At 42.9% G+C, this 20215-nt stretch overlaps 1 protein-coding gene across 1 annotated transcript; it reads left to right on the forward strand.

Moving 5' to 3' along the window:
• The first annotated feature begins 58 nt into the window (after positions 1-58).
• On the forward strand, positions 59-20169 carry Ubr7 (ubiquitin protein ligase E3 component n-recognin 7). Its single transcript, XM_006990899.4, has 11 exons — positions 59-330; positions 2639-2772; positions 3201-3261; positions 4748-4843; positions 7513-7566; positions 8013-8118; positions 10776-10984; positions 11967-12116; positions 12806-12968; positions 14341-14402; positions 18117-20169. The coding sequence occupies exons 1-11, from the start codon at positions 181-183 to the stop codon at positions 18207-18209; spliced, it is 1278 nt and encodes a 425-aa protein (XP_006990961.1). The 5' UTR covers positions 59-180; the 3' UTR covers positions 18210-20169.
• Positions 20170-20215: the final 46 nt, after the last annotated feature.

The raw sequence follows: 20215 nt of genomic DNA on the forward strand, positions 1-20215 counted from the left end.
AGAGAGGCGGGTACAAGGAATGACTTCCGATTCCCGGGACCCGCCCCGCCCCTTTTCCTTCCGTCTCCTTCCTTGCGATTGGCTGCCTGGCGCCCAGGCCCCGCCTTCTCACGACGCCCCTGGCGGTCACTTTTCCCGCCTCCGCCTGGGCCGCGCAGCCGAGCTCTGTGACAGTTGAGGATGGCCGGAGCCGAGAGCCCCGCCGGCGGCCAGGCGGAGCTGGAGCCCGTGGTGTCGCTGGTGGACGTGCTCGAGGAGGACGAGGAGCTGGAGAATGAGGCGTGCGCTGTCCTGGGCGGCAGCGACTCGGAGAAGTGCTCCTACTCGCAGGTGCGCGCGGCCCGGCTGCTCCCGCCGCTCTGCCAGCTTCCCGCCGGCCGCGGCCGGGCGGGCTCCGGGGCGGCCCTCCACCCTGGGCTTCCACAGCCCCGGCCCTGCTGCCCTTTCATCTCTCCCTCCGCCCGGCCGGCGGTACTCTGCGGGCTCCGGTCCTGGAGCCGCAGCTCTGTGCTCGTTGTCGGCCTGCTGTCCACGAGCTAGCTCATCCTCGTGACCTCTCAAACCCAGATAGATATTCGTCGCCCCACTTATCCCACCCCTAAAGAATGTTAATTAGGCACCAGATGGGGAAAAGTAGAGTTAAAGGGAAGTGGCCTGGATTTGAAAGGCTGCCCGTGAGGGTAGGCTTCTCGACACTCCTGCTAGCCAGTGCTTTTTTCCGGTTAAGTTCCGTGTGTATGGGCCGTGTGACACCCCCACTCCCTCCGGAGTAGATCGGAACCAAAACATCATGTGACCCTGGAAAGCCAAGGGAGGAGAAAAGGATCTGTTTGGCGTTTGTGCGACCTTGTGAACAAGAATTTGAGGGCCTGTGATGTAGTGTTTCGTGACGCATCTCGTACATCTAAGTACAAAAGTGGAGAAGGGTGGGTAGGAAGGAACTAACAGGACGAGAATTGGTGGAAGGAAACAGGCTAATAACCATGCCCGTGGGTGGAGTGGAAGACTGGGGAAGAAGGGACTTGGGAGTTATTGTGTGGTGTGGACTGAAGTCATAATATTGTCTTCCTTAACCAACTTGGGTTTGCGCTACAAAATTGTTGGATTGTTGAATAAACCTTGTATCCCAGAAATAGGCGCAGATGGTCAGTGGCAGATGGTGTTCAAAGGATCACCACTAAAACACTCCCCACTTCCTTGGAAGAAGGAAAGGAAGGTCCTAAGTCTGTGTTTGAGCTGTTTATTAATACCATTATCTTTATAAAATGTATTAACTAAAAATTTTTGTTGTTGGAGATAGGGTTTTAGGTAGGACCAGACTTGCCCTGAATTCCTGATTCTCTTGCCTTCACTTTCCAAGTACTGCTGGGATTACAAGTGTGCATCATCTTGCCTGGCTTAACGTTTTTTGTTTTATTTTTGAGACAGAATTGCAATGTGTTCTGAAGCTCACTATGTAGGCCAGGCTGGCCTTGAACTCACAGAGATCCACCTTTCTCCCAAGAGCTAGGGTTAAAAGCCTGGTCTTAAGTTTGTTCTTGTTTTTAACAGTCATATCTCTAGAAGTATAGACAGTTTTTTTTTTTAAAGATTTATTTTTTAATTATTTGTGTGGGTATATGTATGAGTGTAGGTGCCCTTGAGGCCAGAGGAATCTGATCTCCCTGGAGCTGGAGTTACAAGGGGTTGTGAGCTGCCCAACATGGATACTGGGAACTCAGAGCTAGTTCTCTGCAAGGGCAGTTTGTGCTCTTAATCTCTGAGCCATCTCTCTAACCTCAAGTTGATTCAGTAATTAAAAAAATATATATACTGGTGTGTGGGGGTGTGTGTACCATAGAAGGTGTGCAGACATCTGAGATGGAATGCAGGTTTCTAGGCTTACACAGCCAGTGCTTTTACCCACAGAGCTACCTCACCGGCCCTACAGTTTTTGTGTTGAAGTGAAATAGACATTTGTATAGTTGGGCTGGCAAGAGGTCAGCAAAGTGCTTTCTGCACATGCATGAGATCTGTGCCCCATCCCCACGAACCACAGGAAGCCAGTCATGCTGATTTGTGCTTGTAATCCCCTCTCTGGAGAGTCATGTGCCCCCTTACCAACATTTCTTAAGTTTTGGCTGTTTTTTCTTCAACTTTTAATTTTTAAATACTTTAAATTTACAGATAATTTGAAGGAATAGTATTATGAGTATCTGTATACTTTGTATATCTATTGCTTTTAAACACTTCTCTCTATTGAATACACTTTCCCTTTTTAGTCTTCATTACTTGACAGTAACTAGTGGGCATCATTATACTACTCTCCTAAATGTTTTCCCATTTATCTCCCTCCAGATTAAAATGATTATTTTTATGTATTGATTTTTCCTCTTTGGTGGAATTATAAGCATTTTCTAAAATTAAAAATATGGTATTATTCTCTTAAACCTATGTAAACTCACCTTTATTTTCATGTGTTAAATGATTAAAAATATCAATTTATTCACAGATTTAAACTTTCTATTGCTGTAAGAAAAAAATTACATAAAAACAGGCATCAGTATAGATCTGGAATTTGTAATGGTGTTTGGTCGTTTGTTGCATAACTACATTTTCTTTTACCTCTTTTTTTGGGGGGATGGGGCTGATCATTTAGGGCTCAGTGAAGAGACAAGCACTGTATGCCTGTAGTACATGCACACCAGAGGGAGAAGAACCAGCAGGAATTTGTCTAGCTTGCAGTTATGAATGCCATGGAAGTCATAAACTATTTGAACTATACACAAAAAGGTAAGGCAGTTTTTTGCCAAATATCTTCTAAATGTTTAGATTCTTTTGCAACCACAATGCCTACTTAATTTTGCTTTTCATTCAGAGTAGTTGTGTGTTGGTAAAATTTAATATGGGAGGGAATGGTTTTTCTATAGGCCTTTCAAAATTTAATTATGGTTACTAGCTTACACTACTCATCTTTTCCTTTTGTTATTTCATTTGTTTGTATGTTTGAGAGTGATAAAGATTTTTTTTATTTGTAGCGATGTCCAAAAATTGCAGTCTTTTGTTGCTTTTGTTGGAAAACTTCAAATAAGATACACAAACATCAAAAAGGCCATTTAGATTCTAGAAACGAATCAGAAATGAAAACTGTGATTGGTATTTTAAGAGTAGTTAATTTTAAAAGAAAACTTAAATATATGTTCTTCCTCTTTTCTTAATAGAAATTTTCGTTGTGATTGTGGAAACAGCAAGTTTAAAAATTTGGAATGCAAATTATTTCCTGTAAGTAAGCACTGTGATTAAATGTACTTGAGCAGGGGCTGGAGAGATGGCTGAACAGCTGCGAGTATGTCCTGCTCTTTCAAGGACCCAGCTCAGTGGTCAGCATCTACAACTACCTGTAACTCCACCTCCAAGGGCTCCAACTCTTCTGGATTCTGTAGACACCTGAATACACACATATGCATGCACACATAAATAAAAATAAATCTTTTTTAAAAATGTACTTAAAAGAGCTAAGGTTGGTATTTACCACAGTGTAAAAAAGCAAAATATTTAGTCTTGAGTATTTCACTTTTATTTTAGCCAGTTGAGAGTCTACAATTTACAGTGCAGTTAATGTTAAAGGTCTGGGAAATGTTCTTTAAGCTGGTTGAGTTTTGTTTATTGTGATCATCCATGCATGCTGAGACTTTTAGAGCAAAGCATGTGACTGGTAATCTGCAAAACAAAACTATGCTTTCAGAAAAGTTGTAGGAAAATTTCTGATGAACGAGAAAGGAAGGAGAATGGCACATTGTTCATTAATAATTGCTAAAACCTTCATCTTTTCTCTTTATGATTAATTTTTGACAATTTTCCTCCTTTTTGCCCCCAATAACCTGAATGTCTTATCTTTCTTACTTGCAATTAAAGAAATGTCTTGAGGGTTGGAGAGATGGCTCAACAGTTGAGAGTATGTAGTGCTCTTCCAAAGGACCTGAATTCACTTCCCAGCACCCATCTCTGATGGCTTAAAACTACCTAGCTACAGGCACCTGCACTCATGTATGTGCATATACCTGCATGCGTGTGCGCGCACACACACACACACACACACACACTTAAAAATAATAAAAAGTAATCTAAAAAAAAGAGCTGGGTGGTGGTGGCCCACACCTTTGATCCCATCACTCAGGAGGCACAACCAGGTGGATCTCTGAGTTTGAGGCCAGCCTGGTCTACAAAAGTGAGTTCCAGAATAGCCAGTGCTACACAGAGAAACCCTGTCTTGAAACTCTCCCTAATCCCCCAACCCTCCCCCCAAAAAAGGTGAAGACAAACATAGTTGTACTTAGCTGTAATTTCAGCATTGGGGAGGCAGAGACAGGCAAATCTCTGTGAATTCTTTGTGAGTTTGAGGCCAGCCCACTCTATACAGTGAGTTCCAGGATAGAGAAACCCTGTCTCAAAACACAATTTAAAAAAAGTGTCTGGAAGTCCCAGGCCAGTGTCATGATTAATTTTGATCTCTGTTTTGTTGTATGAATATATTAAATAAATTTCTCCCAATTGCTGCAAAGAAGATAGAGAAAACGAGGTGTTTTCTGTCTATGTAACTTGAAAAAAATATTTCTAGAATTAATTTTTTCCTTCTGACTTGAAAGTTTATGACTAGCTTGTAGGAAGATATTTAATTTAGAGATTTCTTAAATGTATACATTTTATGATGTATGAGATTGTACCTAATATTAGACTATAATATGTACTGAAATGTATTCTCTTTCAGGACAAATCAAAGGTAAATTCTTGCAATAAGTACAATGACAACTTTTTTGGATTATACTGCATTTGTAAGAGACCTTACCCCGATCCTGAAGATGAGGTAAGAGAATCAGAAGTTTAAAATATGGCTCTCAAACTTCTATAGAACTGAACTGGGGTTTTGTTGCTGCTGTTTATTTTGGATTTTCCCCCCTCATTTGAATATCATAGAAATAAAATATTGGAGAGGACTTTCTTGAGGCAAAAATTCCTGTCTCACTTGCCTATTCCATCCTCAGATATTTTCTAAGAAATAACAGTTTCTTTCCTCTATGGAAAAAATTAAATATGCAAATAGGCTTCTTTTTAAATTTAAATGACAGTGTAAGCAAAATCCCAGAATTAGTTTGTGCATTCACTTTTGCAACTAGCTTTTTTTTCACCAGTGTGTCATAGATCAGCTTCCACAGTGAACAGTATATAAATCTAGCTGGGTGTGGTAACTGGTGCCTTTAGTTTTAGGAAATAGAGGCTTGAATACAGTCACAAGTTCAAGGTTAGCCTGACCCACATAATGAGTTCCAGGCCAGCTAAGGATACATAGGGAGGCACCGTCTCCAAAACAAAAGAGGAAAAAACAAATGCAAGTCAACCTTGTAGCTGCTGGAGTCAGTTAGCCTAATGCCTGTAAGCAGAGTGGCACTGTCCAGACTCACTATAAAGCCTTCAGTGAACATCCATAGGTGCACACTTCTATAGCACTCTAGGTGTTATAGAAATGCATAGCATTGGTGGGTCCAAGGGCATCTGTATTTACATTGTGATCACTAAAAGCATTCAGCTGATGATAATATTTTGATAGTATTTTTCTTTTTCTGTGTGTTTTGTTTTCTTGAGACAGGGCCTTTTTTTTTTAAATGGTGGGAAAAAATGTGTGTATTTAGAATAAACCAGCTGGACTTAGCTTAGATGATCCCAATTTTGTTGGCTGCATCCAGAGCATCATAATCAAGAGCCAACTAAACATATGCCTTCTCTCAGTCAGGCCTTATCTGGGTATTGACTTTGGCCACATTAATGTAGAGTTTCTTTACAGCCCGTTTGATTTGGTGCTTGTTGGGCTTGGCATCCACAGTCAACCCAAGTGTGTTGTCTCCTGTCTTCATGGCTGATTCAGTGGTCAGGAGGAATTTGATGGTGGCATAATGGTTAAGCTTGTTTCTCCTGTCTTTTGAATGTATTTAGGTTGTGTTAGGAGCCATGGGGTCTTGGGCCACCAGAATGTGGGTGACATGTGGATCTTTTTGTGGCACTGGATGCCTTTTAGCATTGCTTCCTTGGCTTTCAAGGCCTTTGCTTTTAGTGCCATCTTGGTGAAAAAGAGAATCTGGGTCTTATGTCTCCCTGTCTGGCCTCAAACTTGGCTTCAAGTGGTAGGATCTCCTGGCAATTTTTCTTAAGTCTTATCAACCCTATATATTATTAATCCTTTAAAATCTTGCCATGTTTGCTCAGTGGTGGTGGTGCATGCCTTTGATCCCAGCACTCACATGGCAGAGGCAGGTGGATCTCTGTGAGTTAGAGATCCCAGCACTCTAAAGAGAGTGAGTTCCAGGACAGCCAGGTCTATATAAGAGAGACTGTGTCTCAAAAGATTAAAAAAAAAAAATCTTGCCATGTTATATGGCAATGTTTTATAATTATTGTATGAGTGTTTTGCCTGTGTATGTGTATGTGTACCAAGTGGGTATCTGATGCACGTGGAGAGTCAACAGGGCCTCAGATCCCCTGTAACTGAAGTTGTCAGCCACCATGTGGGTACTGGGAACAAACCAAATTCTCTGCTAGAGTAGCAAGTACTCTTAACCACTGAGTCATCTCCCCAGCCCTAAAATTGGGTCTTTTAAGACTTTTCTTTAGCTAAGCGGTGGTGGTGCACACCTTTAATCCCAGCACTTGGGAGGCAGAGATAGGTGGATCTCTGTGAGTTTGAGGCCAGCCTGGTCTACAGTGAGTTCTAGGACAGTCAAGGCTACACAGGGAGACCTTGTCTTGGGTGGGGAGGAGAATTTTCTTTTTCCTGCTTGTGAATGAAATTATTCAGCTTCCTATAAGTTAGAGGCATATCTGTAATGATTTCTGCACTGGCTTTCTATCTCCTTAATGTTTTGTTTGTGTATTTACAGATCTGCAAGGGTATTTTGTGTTGTAGAGGAATTAACTTCCATCTTTCTGGCTTTTTAATCATCTGGGACCATAATTATTGAACCAAATCATATATAAGGGGAAATTAAAAGTGTCTTTTAATAGATATCTCTTAAAACTGGATAATTTTAAGAATGGAATAAAATATTCCTTATAGCACTTTTGAAACAAAAGACTCCCTCTCCCCTAAAAAAGAAATAAATTGAGAGACAGAAAGAAGAAAACAAACAAAAGTGCTCTGTCTATTGAGTGTCCTATTTATTTATTTCTTATTTTTGTCTCTTAAACTACCACAGTAAAGGGACAGAAAACATTAGAATAATATCTAGTTGGTATGAAAGCCTAAGATAAAGGAAAATTATCCTCTACATAGTCTGTGTGTGTGATTTTTCTAGTGTTGGCTCCGAAGGAATTTTGAAAACTGCAAATACTTTATGGAGAATGGATTTGTCCTCTTGACTGCTCTCACATGGATGGATTTCTCAGAGTTGCTAGAGAATAACTTAATATCTAGTTCTACTGTGGTCATATTTACTTCCATGCCCTAGAATTCAAAACAATCATTACAAAATGTTCTTTTGTTAGGTTCCAGATGAGATGATTCAGTGTGTGGTCTGTGAAGACTGGTTCCATGGCAGGGTAAGGAATACTTTGACCTTTTAAGATGTGTCCCATGGGGCATGATGGTACATGCCTATCATTCTAGCACTTGGTGGGTGGAGGGAGAAAGATCAGGAGTTCAAGGCCACCCTCAGCTACTTGAGACTGTGTCTCAAAAATAAATAAATGGGGCTGGGAAATGGCTCACTGGGTCAAAGAGCACATCTTTAATCCTAGTGCTCGGAGGCAGAGACTGGCAGATTTGCTGTGAGTTCAAGGCCAGTCTGGTTTATGTAATAATTTCCAAGTCCGCCAGGACTACAACAGTGAGACCCTGTCTCAAAAAAAATATTCTTCTGTTTTATTTTACATTTCCTTTGATTAAAAACATCATCAGTGTACTTTTACAATATCTGTTTATAAAACAACAGGCATTCTAGAGAACTTGGAGATCACAGGAAACATCTGGTTTTCTATATCCACAGCATCTTGGTGCCATTCCCCCTGAGAGTGGGGATTTCCAAGAGATGGTGTGCCAGGCTTGTATGAAACGCTGTTCTTTCTTGTGGGCTTATGCTGCCCAGTTGGCAGGTAAGTGTTTCTGTGAGGTTAATGTGACACAAATTTGTAGTTGTGAAATGTGTGTCTTCAACCCAGAATTTTTAGCAGTTATTTTTTTTAAAGATTTATTTATTATTTATACAGTGTTCTGTCAGCATGTATACCTGCAGGCCAGAAGAGGGCACCAGATCTCATTATGGATGGTTGTGATCCACCATGTGGTTGCTGGAAATTGAACTCAGCACTCTGGAAGAACAGCTAGTTTTAGCAGTTATTTTTAACTGGACTTGAGGGAGATCTAGAAAACATCCAGCTACGTCCCTTCTCCACACAGTGCTTTTAGACTGGGTGAGAGCCTACCAAGAACAAATGTGAACTTGAATGCTGTGATGCAGAGTATTGATACAACCAGAGGTAGAGAAAGTATTTGCATGGGGCTTTGAAGGATAAATAGAACTAAAGTAAGTAGCTAAATGTAAGATATGTTTTGAAGGGGGTGGCATCATAATTCTTGGGTTGTAACATGCCTTAGACTTATCAATAATAGATAAATATTACTCACAGTAAAGGTCAGGGTGCCAGATATGAAGTCCATTGTTCATACATGAGCTTCCTGTGTGTCCTCACATCATGGAGAGAGCATACAGGCTCTCTAGTATTCTCTAGGAATACTAATTGCAGTTAGGAGGAAAGGCCCTACTTATAGTCACCTTTTGGGGTGGGGATGGGGCGTATTTTCGAGACAGGGTTTCTCTCTGTAGCTCTGGCTGTCCTGGAACGCACTCTGTAGACCAGCTAGGCTGGCCTCGAACTCAGAGATCGGTCTGCCTCTGCCTCTGGAGTGCTGGGATTAAAGGCCTATGTCACCACCTCCTGGCTCTAATCACCTTGTAAAGGCCCGACCTTTTAATACTACTGCACTGGAGTGTAGCCAGATGTTTCTCTGGTCCTGCCTTGCCTAGCAGTATGGATGAATCTCTCCCACCCATAGTAGTCCTGTAGCCGCTTTTAAAATAATCACACGGAGGCTTATAATAATTACAAACTGTATGGCCTATGGCTTCAGCTTCTTGCTAGCTAGCTCTTTCATCTTAAATTAACCCATTCCTATTAATCTGTATGTTGCCACATGGCCATGGCATTACCGGTCTGCTGGCATCTTGTTGCTCCTTCAGCGACGGGCTGGTGTCTCTCCTGACTCTGCCCTTCTCTCTCTCTCTCTGCTTGGATTTCCCACCTGGCTGTAAGCTTTCTTGCCATAGGCCAAAACAGCTTTATTTATTATCCAGTGGGAGCCACACATATTCACAGCATACAGAAAGACGTCCCACAGCACTGAAGGTTGACTTTTAGCATAAGTATTTTGCAGAGTGTATGTATCCCACCTGTAGCAATGGGGAAACAGCATGCTATGTGGGTTACACACCAGGAAATGGAATAAAAACACAAGCTATAAAAAGAAAACAAAACAAAAATCCCACAAGCTATCATGCTGAGGGGTCGTCAGGTGTGCTACTTACACCGGACATGTTTTCTGCTGTGCCATCTAAATTTCTAGTCCTCATTTCTATGGACTTTGACCCTAGAAGCTACAAGCGGCATAGCTATGCCTAAGATCTCTTCCTGCTGGTTTCACAGTCATGGCCTTTCTGTTCATTCTTTTTCCAGATACACTCAGTTTCCTGCAGACACTTGAGCTATGTGTATTTCCCACTGGGTTTTCTTTTTTGCTTTTGGCAGGTTAGTTGTTTTGTTTTGGTTGTATGGATCAAACAAACCCAGACCCTCACACATACTAGGCAAGAGCTGTCTTCTGAGCCACCCCCAGTCCTGTCTGGTTGTTTTTTGAGGTAGAGTCTCTCTGTCACCCAGGCTGGCCTCATGCTTTCTCTGTCTTCCCTAGCGGGTGCTTTACCCTAGACTGCAAGCCCGTCACCCACCGTTAGCTCCTTTACTGTCTGGCTCTAGACCCGTCCTTTCTGACTCCCTCCTCCCAACTAAACACTTGTGTTTTCCAGAACTGTCTTTTTCCTGTTTTTAGTTAAATCCTTTCCTACTGCTTTGTTTGTTTAGTTAGCCCTTCTTTTAACAACTATAGTGTATTCTTTTTTTTTTTTTTTTTTTTTTTTTGGTTTTTTTCGAGACAGGGTTTCTTTGTGTAGCTTTGCGCCTTTCCTGGAGCTCTCTTGGTAGCCCAGGCTGGCCTTGAACTCACAGAGATCCACCTGGCTCTGCCTCCCGAGTGCTGGGATTAAAGGCGTGCGCCACCAACGCCCGGCTTATAGTGTATTCTTTATAAGTGCTTATGTAGTGACTAATATTTTTTTTTTTTTTTTTTTTTTTTTTTTGGTTTTTCAAGACAGGGTTTCTCTGTGTAGCTTTGCGCCTTTCCTGGAACTCACTTGGTAGCCCAGGTTGGCCTCGAACTCACAGAGATCTGCCTGCCTCTGCCTCCCAAGTGCTGGGATTAAAGGCGTGCGCCACCACCGCCCAGCTGACTAATATTTTTTAATGAACCATTTATTTGGGTTAGGCAGGCATAATATTAAAAAGTAGTGCTAATTCCTTTCTTGTTGTTACAGAGACTCAGGCTGCCTTTTTTCCTAGTCCAAGATATTTTAGCAGAATGTGATTTCTTGATCTGAGAGGCCAATACACCTGTGTGTGTTTGTTTGTTGAACCCACAGTCACCAGAGTATGTGCTGAAGATGATGGGCTACTGCTGAATGTTGATGGCGTGGGTGATCAAGAGGTTATCAAGCCTGAAAATGGAGGTCACCAAGATAACGCCCAAAAAGAGGATGTTCCAGAACATGGAAAGAATGCTGGCAAGGAAGTTAAAGCTGAGCAGAATAATGAGCCATGTACCAGCTCTAGTTCTGAGTCTGTCGGCCAGGTAGTGTGTGAAACTTAAGCCACATACGAAGTGAAACTAAGGCTAGGGTAAAGTGCTTGTGATACAGTTGTGAGGACTTTAGGCCTCTAGTACCCATGTAAAGTAAAATGGCCATGCTGGGCATGATGGACACATCTTTGATCCTAGCACTTAAGAGGCAGATGCAGGAAGAGCTCTGTGAGTTTGAAGCTAGCCTAGTCTACATAGCAAGTTCCAGGTTAACCCAAGGTGCATAGTGATACCCTGTCTCATAGTGATACCATGGCAACAAAGTCTGGTACAGTGTGCACCTGTATCCCAGTGCTGGGAAGCTGGAGATGAGAGGATCCCTGGAGTTGGCTAACAGACATTCTAGCCAATTAATGAGGTTCAGTGAGAGACCCTGTTTCAGAACTAAAATAGAGAAGTTGATTGAGGAAGACACTTGAATGTTAATGGCCTTCCTTAAACACACACACACACACACACACACACACACACACACACACACACACACACACACACACACACACACTGGTTAAAAGCAATGGCTGCTAGATATAAAGCAAAGAACAATCAGACTGCAACCCACAGAACCAGGGAGGCTATAAAGCAAGGGGACCCTAGAACGACTGTGGCTTTTCTCAATTACTGGGCAAACCTCAATCAAACATTTCACTATTAGGATAAGAATTTATACTGTATCAAGCTGATAATAGGAAAATAAATAAATAAATAAAAATGTAAAAAGAGGGGGAAAAAAGCAATGGCTGCTGTTCCAGAAGACCTGGGGTTCAGCTTCCAGAAGTCACATGGTAGCTTACAACTATCTGTAACTCCAGTCCCAGGAATCAGATGTCCTCTTCTAGCCACCCAGGTACCAGGCATGCACATGGTACACAGACATACATGCAGGCAAAACACCCATACACATAAGAACAAAATATGGTTTTACAAACTTAAAAATACAGAACTCAAACTTCAGAACTTCATTTTATTTCAGATAGTGTTTAAGAAGGAAAACACCAAAACTGAGGCGCAGTCTGGCTGCAGACTTGCGGAGCTCCAGGCTAAGCAGTTTGTAAAGGCGGATGCTGCCACCTATTGGCCCCTGAACTGGCGCAGCAGGTTGTGCACCTGCCAAGACTGTATGGTGAGTTCGCAGATTATGCACTGCACAATTTATTCATGGATTTATAGAGGAATTCAGGGAACACTGAATTTCCTGTGGGCCAAATATATAAAGCCACACTTGTAGACTGAGTTCTTGTAGAGGAAAATCAGAATTATGTGATACTTTCTACCAAGTTTCAGTAGAAAACACCAATCCTGTGGCTGGAGAGAGGGTTCAGTGGGTAAGAATTGCATACTGCTCTTACAGAGGACCCAGGTTCAGTTCCCAGCACCCTCATGGTGGCTCACGGAGTCTGTACTCCTGTTCCAGGAGATCTGATAGCTGCTTTTGGCCTCTGTGGGCGCTGCCTGCATGTAGTGACTGACATATGTGCAGGTGAAATACCCATGCACACAAAATAAATAAAAGAAAACCCATAAGTTCTTTTCTTTGTGCTATAGAATGGCTCAGAAACCTAAGAGCTTGAAAATTGGTAAACTAGTAGATTTGAAATTCAGACTGCATAGACCAAATGTCCTGTGGAAGTCCGAAGATTTCTGAAAAAGATCTGGGCCAAAAGTATAAATTCACCAGACAGCTTTGAAATTCAGTTTTCTAGGTGTCAATTTAAAGATGAATAAAGTTGTTAGTTATTCTCCTGAATTTGACTTTCTGAAAATGACATTCTAAGGGGGAGATTGATTTTTGTTTGTTTGTTTGTCTTAAAGAAAATGTATAGAGAACTAGATGTCCTGTTCCTGACAGATGAATATGATACAGTTTTGGCTTATGAGAACAAAGGCAAGAGTGAGCAGGCAACTGATAGAAGAGACCCTTTAATGGACACCCTGAACAGCATGAACAGGGTCCAGCAAGTGGAGCTCATTTGTGGTAAATACTGCTCATAAGGTTTCCTTCTCTATTCAGGAAAAATGTAGATAATCAATGTGTTTCCATCTTTATGCAATGAAAATTAAAATTAGAATTGTCGAGTAGACCTTTAGCTAGTTTGATTTTTTAATATGTTGAATAGTTAGTTAGTTGCTATTACCAACATTTCATGCTAGAATAATGTTTAAGACCACAGTGTTGCCAGGTGTGGTGGACCTTTAATCCCAGCAGTTGGGGAGGTAGAGCCAGGAGGAGCTCTGTGGGTTTGAGGCCAGCCTGGTCTACATAGTGAGATCCAGGACAGCCTGGGCTATGTAGAGAGACCCTGTCTCAAAAGAGAAACAAACAAACTAGAGCATGTACTATTTTAATTAAGGGTAGATACCTGAACACAGAATAATAGAGAAATGTTTCATCCTTTTCAAGTAATTTTCACTGAGCATTATATCTTACCTTGGGAAGTATTGACAGCTTTTTGAGATGTCTCTCAGGGTTGCTTGAGTGGTTCACAGGAAACTGTTAGAAGGGGAAATGTCCCTAAGCCCCAGCATGTTCTGGTGAGATCAGTGTCTCAGTCTTGGTCATTTTACACTTGGAGTCCATGACCTTGTGTCCCTTTTATAACATTGGCTTTATAAATTTCTCTTTTATTTGTAACCAATTAATTTTTTTTGCCTTTATTAGACTAAAAACTTTCAAGTTTTTTCTTAGTTGGTATATAAGCAATAGGCTTCATTATGATGCTTTCATGTGCATATAACACTGTTGACACACACACACCCCAGAGAGAGACAGACAGAGACACAGACAGACAGACAGAGACTCTGAGATCCTTTCTAAAAGTTTTTCAGTGATAGGGGCTGTGTTTAAGAGATTCTCAGCTGTGCTAGTATGTGTAAATTCGAGCCCTTGGTTAAAGCTGTCTGACCTGTCAAGGTTACTGGGGGGGTGGGGGGGAGCTTGATTGCTGAGAAATAGGAAGCCCTGTACAGAAGTTTTTATGGAGTGAGGATATTTCTGGGTTGTGTTTGTTGTTGTTTGTTTGTTGTTTTTTTAGTTTTTTTGAAATAGAGTTTTTTGTGTGGCCCTGGTTGTCCTGGCACTCATTCTGTAGACCAGGCTGGCTTCAAACTCTTCAAACACAAGAGATCCTCCTGCCTTTGCCTCCCAAGTGCTGGAATTAAAGGTGTGCGCCACCATCGCACAGATACCAAGATGAAAGAAGCCCAGAGTTGAGATCAATGGGGAACATGTTTCTCTGGGTTTTAACTAAGACAACATTGCTGTAAACTTAACAGACTTGCCTATCAATAGCAAATGTTTTGTTTTTAAAGTGTAAGGCCCGTCTGAACTTTTTGTTGTTTTGATTTAGAATACAATGATTTGAAAACGGAACTTAAAGACTATCTGAAGAGATTTGCTGATGAAGGCACGGTATGTTGAGTTGAAGAATCTTAATCATAGCTTTGTTAGTTTTGAATAAACTGCTTGTTTTCTTTAATGTTAAAAAATTGTGCAACTTAAATTGAATTGGGATTTTTTTTTTTTTTTTAAGTTTTTGTTTGTATTTTGAAACAGGGTTTTTCAGTGTAGCCTTGTCTGGCTTCAAATTATCCAGCTGTCTGTCTCAGTCTCCCAAATGCTGGAATCACAAGGGTATACTCCCATGCCTGGCAGAGGAGCTGAATGTCTAAGGCAGAACCTACTTACAGGGGTGTTGGCAGGCCAGTGAGACATCAAGAGTCCTTACCACCCTGAATGCGGGCAGGACAGTCAAGCAGGGTCTGACAAGTGACTGCAGTGGAGGAGGACTGGAGGGAATCTGCTAATTCGGATCCTTGGGTGGAGGGGGAAGATGACAGGCAGATGACAGTTAAAATGGGATTCTGAGAAGCCCAGAGTTAGAAGGACTCTCCTGTCAGGCTGAAGTATTATCTTGCTTAGTAAGTCTATACTTGTTTTTTAAAGATTTTATTTTTATTTTATGTGTATGAATGTTTGCCTCTATGTATGAATGTGTACCCAAGGAGGCCAGATGAGGGAGTTGGATGTCCTGGAACTGGAATTGTAGACAGTTGTGAGCCACCCTGTGGTTGTTGGGAACCAGGCCCAGGCCTCTGCAAGAGCCGCCAGTGCTCTTAGCCACCGAGCCATGTCTTCCCCTCACAGGAGTCTGTGCCTGTAAGCATGACTGTAAGATGGATAACGCTTTAAAAATAGAGCTCTGGCCGGGCGGTGGTGGCGCATGCCTTTAATCCCAGCACTCGGGAGGCAGAGCCAGGCGGATCTCTGTGAGTTCGAGGCCAGCCTGGGCTACCAAGTGAGTTCCAGGAAAGGCGCAAAGCTACACAGAGAAACCCTGTCTCGAAAAACCAAAAAAAAAAATAGAGCTCTGAATAAATGTATGGTACTTCTGGCCTTCACTGTTCGAGTGTGTGATGGCTTGAGGCTATCTTTATCAGTGGTTAGGGTTTTGCTTTGCATCAAAGGCAGCTGGGTGAAGCCCTTGGGGTGTGCTCCTGCTGCCTGCCCTCTTGGAATCAGTCCTGGGCCTGGTGGATGAGAGAGGTCATACTATGGATTTCGAGACAGGCTGTGATACTGCTTCTGTAAAATGAGTCTTGTCCCAAATGGTTCAGGTTTGTTGAGGTAGTCTCACTCTGTAGTGCTAGCGTGGAACTCTCTTGGTAGATCAGGCTAGCATGGAACTCACAGAGATCCACTTGTCGTGGCCTCGGTGCTCAGCTGCGTTTTCTTGGTTTTTAGAGCTAGCCCTGCTTGCTCACATCCCAAGGGTTACAGCTGTGTTTGCTTTCTTTGCTGCAAAGTCTCTACTTGAGCTTCGTCCAGCTTTGGCCTCCTTTGTAACCTCAGCATTCTCCAGACTCTCAGGGTGCTTTAGAGAGCTGAGCTCACAGTCTGACTTTGGTGTAGTTTGTGGTCATCATGCTCTCCATTAATTTTATCATGCCATCTTAAAATCCCATTAGAGGGGCTGTGGAGATGGCTTAGCAGGTGAGAGCTTGTGCTATGCAACTCTCATGACCTGCGCTTAAGTCCCAAAACTTACGTAAAAGGTTGTACCTGATTGCACACCCTGCAACCCCAGTGCAGTGGCTGGCAGAGACAAGAAGAATTGCGGGGGCTTCCTGGCTGCTGGCTAGTTCTAGCTTCAGTGAAAGATCTTGCCTCAAGGGAATACAGGCAAAGTGGTATAGCGGGACACCTACATCCTCCTGGGGCTATGTGTGTACACACAGGCACACATACCTGAGAATACACCCCCACTTTCTCAAATCATGTTAGAAAAAAAGAGGTAACACATTTCTCAGTTTACAATTTGAAACTATTTTATACAGAGAAAATTTTGTATCTGATGTGATGATTTAAAAGAACAGAAAAATGTAATTTTAAAAATTATTTGGAGCAGGCCAGGTGTGGTGGTGGTGCATGTCTTTAATTCCAGCACTTGGGAGGTAGAGGCAGGTGGATCTTCGTTAGTGGATTCCAGGACAGCCAGGGCTACATAATGAGACCCTTTCTCTAAAGTAGAGACAATTATTTGGGGAGCTGGAAAGATGGTTCAGCAGTTAGGAAGGCTATTCTTCAGTAGACCTGGGTTTGATTTTTAGCATCCACATGGCAGCTCATAACTCTTTGAACTCCAGTTCCAGGGGATCCAATACCTTCTGGCTTCTGTGGGCATTGAACACACATGGTACACAGACATATATACAGGAAAAACACTCATACACACAAAATAATAATTACTTTCTTTTTAATTATTTGGGTAGCTAGTGAGATGGCTCAGTGGGTAAGGGCACCTGCCCATCATGTTTGACAGCCTGGGTTTGTTCTTAGGACCCACTGACTTGAAAGTTGTCCTGTGACCTCTGTACACATGCTTCCCCCTAGTAAGTAAACAGACACGAGTGAAGGCATCTGGAATTCAGAATTTGACTCTGATGTGTGTGGACTTAGGTCTCCTACCACAGTACCAGGGAATAGATAGTGTTTTCTTCCTTTTTTTCTCCTTTTTTTTTTTTTTTTGAGACAGGTATTCTCTGTGTAGCTTTCGTGCCTTTCTTGGATCTTGCTCTGTAGACCAGGCTGGCCTCGAACTCAAAAAGATCCACCTGCCTCTGCCTCCTGAGTGGTGGAATTAAAGGCGTGCGCTGTGGTGATACATTGTGTACCCTAATAAACTTGCCTGAGGATCAGAGGACAGAGCCAGCCACTAGATTAGACATAGAGGTCAGGCAGTGGTGGCACACACCTTTAATCCTATCCCTTGGGAGGCAGAGATCGGCTGGATCTCTGTGAGTTCAAGGCCACACTGGAAACAGCCAGGCAGTGGTGGCATACACCTTTAATCCCAGGAAGTGATGTCTGGGCAGAGAAAGGTATATAAGGTGTAAGGAAACAGGAACTCACTCTCTTTAGGTTGAGGATTTCGTAGAGGTAAGAACTAGTGGCTGGCTGCGCTGCTTCTCTGATCGTCAGGCAGTTTATTAGGGTACACAGTATATCACCATAGGAGCTTAGCTAATCTTCAAGTTACCCTGTTAAATGTGTGCCACTTTTATTATTTTCCATGTGGAGCTGAGGTAGGTGGTGCAATACCTCTGTGGCCTCAGTGAGCATGTCTGTAAAAAGATGCTATTAACTACAAACTAAGATGCAGAGGCCACTGTCAAATGTGGTTTGGCTTGGGATTTGTCTCACTTCTGTGAAAGGAAAGCAGTGGTCACTTAGTAAAGACTACCCCGAGTTACAAATCTGTCACTTTTGTCAGTGACAGCTTGTGATCACTGCATAGTGTACTGTGTTCTCCGCTCTGGTGCTGGCTCGCTTAGGTGCGTACAACATGGTTCCAGATGGCAGGGAGCTTATCCACCTGTAATTCTGTGGTGAGTGGAGGGGCGCCTGCAATTCTCTTTTGTTTTGTTTTTGTGGTTTTTGAAACTGGGTTTCATTATGTAGCCCAGGCTGGCCTTGAACTTGTGGCTGTCTTCCTACACTAGAATTACAGGCTGCAACCAGGCCAGCTTTTCTGGCTCTGGAATTAACCAGTGGAGTTACTTTGCTTGCCTGTGAGCGCTCTGACTTTTTGTTGCTCTTGTTCAAACCTTGGCTTTTCATCAACAGGTTGTTAAGAGAGAGGACATTCAGCAGTTCTTTGAGGAATTCCAATCAAAGAAGAGAAGGAGAGTGGACGGGCTGCAGTACTACTGCAGCTAGAGCGGAGCGCCGTGCTCCTCATTCAGGTCCATGAAAGTGCCACTGTTCGGAATAAAGAGACCTGTGTCACACTCGGTCCCCTTTCCATCCTCCTGTGGCCTCAAGCTCCCTTCTCCTTAACAGCAGCCACAGTGTTTATGCTGGTGTCTCAACAAGCATCCTCAATGACTCAGCCAGATGCTCCTCATTCCACAGACTTCAGCTTTCCTGTCCAGGATACCCAGGGTTTTGCTTATGTTTTAAGAAGTTTGATCTTGAGAAAGCAAATTGATTTCTTTTTTAGCAATTTGTTCCATGACTCCCAAATGTGTCCCCACAGAGCTGTTGCCTTCTGGGTGCTCTCTGTCTTGCAGGTTTTCTTCCTGTCAGCCTGAACCTCTGTGGGGGACCCATCCCCTCTGCCCTCATGATCACGGTGCCTTGGGTCATGGCTTCCTCAAGCCTGCTCTTCGAGTCCTCACTGCTTTCTGAGGTTTGGTCGTGACTTGAAGGGACTTGGGAACTTTCTCTGGACCAGCCTTCAGAGCACCAGGACTGGTGTTCTGGTGTTGATATCTGTTGTAAGCAGGGAGGCTGACTCATGGCAGGATTGAGGAAGCAAGCCTTTGTTGTGAATTTCACCACCGTTCTTTGGGCACTCAGACATCAGCGTTAGTACTGTAATGCTCCCAGAGCTTCCAGGGAATCCACCCATATCTAAATCCCTTTGCTGCTGCCTAAAATGACCAGATCCCACCTGTGACATGTGGGTGCTTTACAGAGTCCTCTGGTTTCTTACAATATCAGGGATATGCATAAGCATATATTAAAAATGGACCTATTTTGATACTGTTCTGTTAGGAAATTGTTATTGGAACCCCAATAAGTTATTTTTTCCCCTTGAATCTGCTGAAGGCAAAGATACTGACTGACCTTGGTGGTGAGTGGGGCAGTGCCACTGCCCTGGAAGAGGGACCGAAGATTCCAGACAAAGCCCTCAGCTGCACGCATGGTGGGTGAGTTTTTGTATGGAAACAGTGTGCACAGCTACTCCCCTCCTGAATGAAGTCTGAAGATCCTCATGGATTGCTTTATAAAACTCAGTGTTTGAGGGAAGCCTTTTAAAAGTTCCCTCAGTCTATGTGGAAAACATCTTTTGATCTACAAAGCCCTAAGTTGCCCCTTTGAGAGGAACAGGGTCTTTTCTAGCACACTGTGAGGTACATTAAAGGCATTTTAGGCCACATGTTGGTGTGGATGTTTTTGCGTGTGTGCAGCAATTGTTTGCATGAATGCTCGCCAATTCCTGGGCAAGATGAAAGAGCCTACAAATAAGGCCTGAGGAAATGGCATGGCTCCTGTGCTGTAGCCTGCAGCCTCCTAATGACAGGGCCTGTGAAGACTGATGTTCGGAGCTGGAAGGTTCTAGGCTGTGGGCAATGCCTGTAATGTATTGAGCTAGACTCCTGGAGAGGGCTCAGTTAAAAACCCCAGGTGCCTACAACCTGGGAATCTTCCAAATCTGAGGATATTTTGAACTTGAGAGTTGCACTTCCATGTTCCATCATGTCCTCAAAGTTTGTATCTTCCCAGATGTCCGACTTACTACCAAAAAGTTCCTGTCTGCCTGGGGCAGGTCAGAGCCAGGCTTGGCATAGTGTTAGTGAGCAGCAGCAGTACAGACCCCAGTGCTGAAGGGCTTGTCAAGAAAGGCTCCCCACTTCACCAGACAACCTCCTTTTGTACCTGTTCACAACTAGTTTTCTTACTGACTTGGGCTATCTCTTCTTGTCGAGATGGTTTGGGCCAACATGTCACAGTTGATATTAATGCATGTTTTATGCAAAACAAAAATGTGATACTAGTTACTTTTAAGGAATTCTGGCATTGTATGTACATTTTTGTAGAAATTACTACTGGACTTAACATATTTCAATCAGGTTTCTGTAAAATCCAAATTAAACCAATTTAAAATAGTTGATTTTCTGATTGTTCTAGGTCCTGGTTTTTGTTGTTGTTTGTTTTTG

Source organism: Peromyscus maniculatus, chromosome 14 (genome assembly GCF_049852395.1).
Source record: "Peromyscus maniculatus bairdii isolate BWxNUB_F1_BW_parent chromosome 14, HU_Pman_BW_mat_3.1, whole genome shotgun sequence".
NCBI lineage: Eukaryota > Metazoa > Chordata > Mammalia > Rodentia > Cricetidae > Peromyscus > Peromyscus maniculatus.